General features: G+C 37.8%; 1 protein-coding gene across 1 annotated transcript in view; it reads right to left on the minus strand.

Moving 5' to 3' along the window:
• WDR19 (WD repeat domain 19) overlaps positions 1–6,943 on the minus strand; it is an 87,381-nt gene that overhangs the window by 64,588 nt on the left and 15,850 nt on the right. The window contains exon 6 of the mRNA XM_019635995.1: positions 1,204–1,319. Coding sequence (XP_019491540.1) covers positions 1,204–1,319 — 116 coding nt within the window. The remainder of the gene's footprint in view (positions 1–1,203; positions 1,320–6,943) is intronic.

The raw sequence follows: 6,943 nt of genomic DNA on the forward strand, positions 1-6,943 counted from the left end.
TCAGTCAGCAGCCTAAGATGGTCACAGTAAGCCTTACCTCCTGGTTTCCATGTTTTGGTTTAATCCCCATCCGGCCCCCTTGAGTGTGGGGCTGGATCTAGTGATTCACTACTAGAGAATATGGCAAAATGATTTTTGAAATCAGGTTATTTATGAAGAGATTGTGGCATAGTCTTGAATGCCTGCTTGCACTCTCTCTCTAGCAGCTATGTTGTGAGACCCTTTCCAGAGAGATCCATGTGGCAAGGAAACAAGGCAGGTTTCTGGTCAACAAATAGCCAGAGAGGAACTGAGGCCCTGAGCCTAACAGCCTGTAAAGAACTGAATTCTGTGAACAACTGTGTGAGAGAGCTCGGAAACAGGTTTCCCCCAGTCAAATCTTCATATGAAACTGCAGCCTTGGCCGATATGGTTGGAAGCCTTGAGAGAGAGCTTGAGGCAGAAGCACCCAGCTTAGCTATATCTGAATTCCTCATCCACAAAAATGGGAAACAATAAATATTGTTTTAAACTGCTTCATTTTAAGGAAATTTCTTACGCAGTAATAATTAATACAGAGCCATACTTCATATTTCTTTTAAAGTACATAGCAGAGAGCCATGTACCTAGCAGGTACTCAAAGAATGTGTTAGCCAGGATTGCTCTAGCAATACTAAACCATAAACCAAGTGGTCTAAAGTGAAATTTTCCCACTGGTGAGAGTATGTGGCTATTGGTAATACAAATTCTCTGCGGAGCCCCCGAAGAGCTTGTCAATTGGGTAATTTGAACAGTAGTAAAATCTAATTCTAAAATTAAATTTAATTAGGGTTAGTTTGGAAGCAATTTAACATATCAGTTAAAGGTATGAGCTGTAGAATTAGGCAGACATGACTCTGAGTCTAGTTATTAACTTTTATATCATAAGTATACATATATAAAATAGTTATTCTCAAATATACTATCTGACTATAACCACAGAACTGATAATCCATGCTAACATTAAACAAAGAGATATGTACAAAGGAGAATATTTGGATAAAGTATCCATGTTAAAGAAAAATGTCCTAATACATAAAAAGTTTCTGATGTTTAGAATATGAAGTTACTGTATACAAAGATGTCACATAGAGATTAAAAAATTGTATAAATTAGTTTGATAGACAAACTTTATTTTAGGTAAAATTTTGAATATATTAGACCAAAGAGATGTTATTGTATTACCTGTCTTATTGTGTCACCCTCCTGATTACTAACTGTAATCATTTTATCTTCACCACCTAAAGCAAGCAGATTTTCTGCATTCCAACATCCACATGTGATTCTCTTAGTATGCTTTCCTGAAAAAGAGATGATTTTTGTACAGACACATGGATTTCTCAAAAAAATAATGTTAAAAATCTGTGCTGTCAATCTGAAAGTTTAGGTAATATACCATGGAAACTAAACAGAAAAGGAATTTAAAATCTCATCAGTTAGTGTCTAAGCAACCTTATTTAAAAACAGTTTACCAAGTTGTAAATCAAGATAATGGTATAAAAGGTCAACACTGTGTTCCAACTTTGTATGCCAATATAAGCATAGACCTGACATAAAAAGATATTCCACTCCTCAACAAGCTCATTTACCATATCACCAAACCTCTAATGATACCTTAAGTCAATCCCAAAGAACTGAAATTATCGTTTCAATGTTCAGTTTCATTGTGTGGTGGACTCTATAGTCACAGTTTTAACTATTCATGTGTAACTAAAGGACACATAATGATTTGTGATAATACTGAGGTGCAAATATGAATGCACCTTAATGAGACTTGCGTTAAACTTGAGTCACTTAGCTAAGGAGTGCTGTTAGATAACCACTAATATCAGGACTTTTTTTATTGAACAATCTAGCCAGAGCAAAAAAATCACATTGCGGAGGTAGGTGGGGAACCACATACTTGACACTGTGGGCATCTGTTGAAGGTCCTGGGATAGATAAATACTCAGGAGTTCCATACACAGATTCTGGAGGCAGACTGCTTATATCTGAATAAGTGGCTCCATCATGTATAGCAAAAACCTTAAGTTACTTAACTTTGCTATTCCTTAGTCACATCATCCATAAACTGGGATAATGTTGGGAACTATCTCATAGAGCTGAGGATCAAATGAGTTAAAGCACTTAGAAAGAGTGCCAGGCATGTAGGAAGTGCTACAGAAGTGTTTGCTTCTTGAGCTGTTACTGAGAGCAGAGACCACATTCATTTTATTCTTTACACTCCTCACCGAATCTAATACAGTACCTATGCAGAAAGCAGGTTCTAAATAGTCATTAAGTGAGTAGACCCTGAGACAGCAATGTGCCTGGTGTGTCAGAGGCTCAGCAAGTAGGACAGCATGGCTGGAGCAGAGGAAGGGAGGAGAGATGAGTCAGATGAAGTCAGAGCGTTTGCAGAAACCAGGACATGCAGGGCTTGGTTGGCCATTATGAGGACCTGGGTTATAGCAGGGAAGAGCAGAAGCAGGGAGGCCAGCTAAGAGATTGCAGAAATGAAGATGAGAGATGTCTGAGGACCACACCATGGCTGTAGCAGTAGAGGTGGTGACAACAGGTTTGATTCCAAAGATATCTGAAAGTAGATCATACAAGACTTTCTGGCAGATTAGATATGCAGGGTATGAGAAAGAGAAAAGTCAAAACAATGCTAAGGTTTGGCCTGAAAATCTAAAAAGATGGAATGTCATTAATGATGAGAGGAAAAGCTGTGGGTCTAGAGATTTTTGGAGATAATAAATTTGAAGTGTTTACTAGACGTCTCAACAAATATGCTGAGTAAACAGCTGGATTTATGAGTCAAATCTGGCAGAGATAAATATGGGAGTTGTCAGGATATATAAGCAGTATTTCAAATCATAAGACCAGAGCAGAGAAGTGAAGGGGACATTCAGAGAAGAGACTGGGATACAGACTTTGCTGATTATAAACAAAGGGACTCGAAGGGCACATTGGAACTGGATATCCGAAGAGATGAGCATTAGGAACAGAAAACGGAGTCCATGAAGAGAAGGCGGGAAGATGCCCAAAACAAACTTCTTTCTATGCCCAAGAAAGTGAGAAGACAATCTTCTTCCTCCTTCTTCCTACATATACCTTAAGGCCCTTTTGCTTCCAGTGCTCAGAATTCAGATTAGCCTTAACATCAATAATAATAAACACATTTTGTGTGCCTATTTACAGTGTTCTGGGTACTTTACATGTACTGACTTTATATGTCATTTAATTTAACATTAACATTAACTCATAGTTGATATGCTATGGTAACTGAAATATGAACCATGTTATTGGGAGACTGGTAACATTTAATTAAACTGCAGTAAAAGAAATTCACGTGTATCAGAACCATGCAAAGTGAGAGCTGCCGGTATCTAGTCTAGCTTAAGGAAATAAATCAATGAAAGACAAAACATGGTAATACATATTTAGTTACTGTGAAACACTGAGAGAGCATGCTACCATGTAGTAGCTTCTGAAATGGAATGGCTTGGTTTTCGGGAAATAAGTTATTTAAAAGGAAAAAAGCAGAGCCACAAATCACAAGCAACTATGAACAAGGCATCTATATATTTAGTTAAAAGACCTAAGGTATATAATTAACCTGAATCTTTTCAGGTCCAGTTTACACAATTACTAAATAAGACTGAGAGCACAATCAATATTCATACTAAATACAATAATCATATATAAAAATCTTGTACATATGACAAATACCTGACACAAAATCATCATCCTTTGACAAACTACTGTCTTATCTCTCAAGTGACAAAATTTCTGGTGCCTATCAGTTAACTAGTAAGACATACCTGCAGATGAAGTAATATATAGAAAATGCCTAACTGAAGTCAAATAGACAAATATATTTATATGGTGAAAGTTGCTTTTTGTAACTCAAAATTTTTAGTTTAATTTTCAAATTGTCAATGACATTACTGTTTAGTTGCAGCACTCAAAATATTAAGGAGATATACACAAGGTCTGACAATTAAGTTCGAGAACTCATCCTAGAACAAGTACTACATACCTCATTGCTGGATATCACTACTCCCCTTGAGAAGCTATGCACCAACACCAGTGCCTAGTCCACCCTTCAAAGCAATTTTGGAACTCTCTGGAATGGCCATCAGAGCTGTCATCATATTACCCTTGATGTCCTGAATGTCATCACAATGTATTCTTTTCAATATTCCCTTAATCTTTGGGTAAAGAAAGAAGTCACTGGGTGCCAGATAAGGTGAGTAGGGAGGGTGTTCCAATACAGTTATTTGTTTACTGGCTAAAAACTCCCTCATAGACAGTGCCGTGTAAGCTGGTGCATTGTCGTGATGCAAGAGCCATGAATTGTTGGTGAAAAGTTCAGGTCATCTAATTTTTTCACACAGCCTTTTCAGCACTTCTAAATAGTAAACTTGGTTAACTATTTGTCCAGTTGGTACAAATTCATAATGAATAATCCCTCTGACATCAAAAAGGTTAGCAACATCGTTTTGACTCTTGATTTGGACTGATGGAACTTTTTGGTCATGGAGAATTGGCTGACTTCCATTGTGCACTTTGATGTTTTTGTTTCAGGGTCCTATTGATACACCCATGTTTCATCATCAGTGATAACATGGCCCAAAACATCGTCTTGCCTCTCCAAAAGGTCTTGGCAAATTTCAACTCTCCTTTGCTTTTGTTCATCGGTGAGCTCCTTTGGGACCATTTTTGCACACACCTTTCTCATGCCAAGATTTTCAGTTAAAATTTTCCTGTTTCTCTATCGATGTTTACTTGGTCTGCTGTGCTTCTCACAGTCAGCAGACAATTTTGACGTACAATTCGACAAACTTTTGCAATGTTTTCATCAGTTCTGCTCGTTACTGGCCACCCTGACCTCTCTTCATCAGTGATGTGTTCTCCTCCCTCAGAAAAATGTTTAATCCATTTTTATACTGCTATTTTCTTCATGGCATTAGCCCCTAAACTTGGACTAACATGTCCCTGATTTCACTTCCACTCTTGCCAAGTTTAACAAGAAATTTATCGTTTGTTTGTTGCTCTAATTCAAGTGCAGACATTCTCATGACAGCACACAAAAACACACAACAATGAATTCCACTCAGCAAGACACTGCCACACATCGATCGACATGAACACAGCTGTGAGACACTGATGCACCAAGGTTGTGAAACCTTACCCAGCTGTTTGTGCAGTGCTGCCAATGTAAGCGCACGGTGGCAAGTTTGCAAACTTAAGTGTCAGGCTGTGTGTGTGTGTGGTATATAGTGTATATACATATATATTGGGTTGCTGGAAAAGTTATGNGATTTGATGAAATTATTCAGGTTACAAAGAATGACAAAAAGAAACTATGAAGAGAAATTAAGAGATATGAGAAGGTCCAAAATATGTCTAACAGATGCTCCAAACGGACGGAAGAGAAAGGGAAAAAGGTAATATTCAAAGGGATAATAACTAAGAATTTTAGAATTTTCCAGAGTAGATAAAAGACCGAAACCTTCAGATTCAGGGAGCAATCTTCAGATGATCCTCAGTAGGATAAACAAAAATAAATCCACACAAGTAACAATGAAGTGATCTGCAGAACAGTCAAAAGTCAAAGCCATCCAGAGATAACACCAAATAAAGCAATAATACTATTAATGTATGTTTTGCTTACCACAGGATATCTTAAGTAGTATATTTAATTAGTGAAGCATGCTTCTTAGCAATCAGAAGTGAGAAATAGTTATCCTGCATGTAAATAATGGCTGAATGAGAGTGGCTTCCTGGGATGTTATGTGGAAAAATATTGTAAGGCCATGTGTTGATTCAATAGAGAAAAAAACAAAATGCCGAAGTCTACTGATGATATCTAATATGGATACCAGGATGGAAGCTACAACATTTGTACTGTATATCTACTATTCTAATGCTAAAAAGGCACCAAAATAGAATGATCAAAATTATAAGGTTTCCAGAAAATCTTTTTTACACTAATGCCAGTTAATCTTCCTTATGAACCATTTTAATCATGCTATGATTCTGCTGAGCATGGTTGAGTTACTTTGGCCTAACTTCAAAAACTTTCCAGATACAGAAACGAACTTTCCCTCTTGCACCTTCTTTTCTATAAATTCTCAATCAAAGCTCATACCTTCAGCAAAGCCAACCTCAAACAAGCCATAAACCAGCTGTAGTAAGTTTTTCCTCGTATCTTTGTTCGTGATGTTTTCCTTGGGTGGAAAGACACAGACCACTAAATGTTTTACAGTGCCCACTAAACAAGTGCTAGCAGGGCACACGGTCACCGAGGCAGACTAAATTTACAGCTTCCCTGGCAGCAGTTAAGTGTGACCACTAGGCTTTAGTAACATGATATGAATGGAAATTATAAATGCATCTTCCACATCAGGTCCTTTACAAATTTCTTGCACTCCACTTCTCTTTCTCCTTTACCTGGGCTGAAATGCAGATGTGGTGCTGGTATGCTAGCTTTAACCATGCAGATGAGGGAAAAATAACTTAGAAAATGGCATAGCAATAACATGGGAGGAAGCTGGGGCTCTGTGCAACCTTGTGAATCAGAGATACATAGATGACCTGCCTACCTCTCTCCGTTACATGAGAAAGAAAAAGAGGGGAAAACCATCCAAACTACCAGACTCTCAGAGCCCTTGTAATTTGGGGGGGTCTCTGTTAACTACAGTTTAGCCTACACCCTGATTCAAATCACCTTCTCTTTCTTAAAGATTCACTATACAGCTTTCATTGATCTCTTCCATTTCACAAATGCTACAAGATTTGTAAGGTATGCCACAAAATTTGGTAATTAATCATAAAAGGCCACGTGTGTTTTATGATGATTAGTTTTGTCCTCTCAAGAGTAGGGGCCTTCAGGGCCGGCTGAGTGGCTCAGTTGGTTAAGAGCTCGCTCAAGAGT

Source organism: Hipposideros armiger, unplaced genomic scaffold (genome assembly GCF_001890085.2).
Source record: "Hipposideros armiger isolate ML-2016 unplaced genomic scaffold, ASM189008v1 scaffold_26, whole genome shotgun sequence".
Taxonomy (NCBI): domain Eukaryota; kingdom Metazoa; phylum Chordata; class Mammalia; order Chiroptera; family Hipposideridae; genus Hipposideros; species Hipposideros armiger.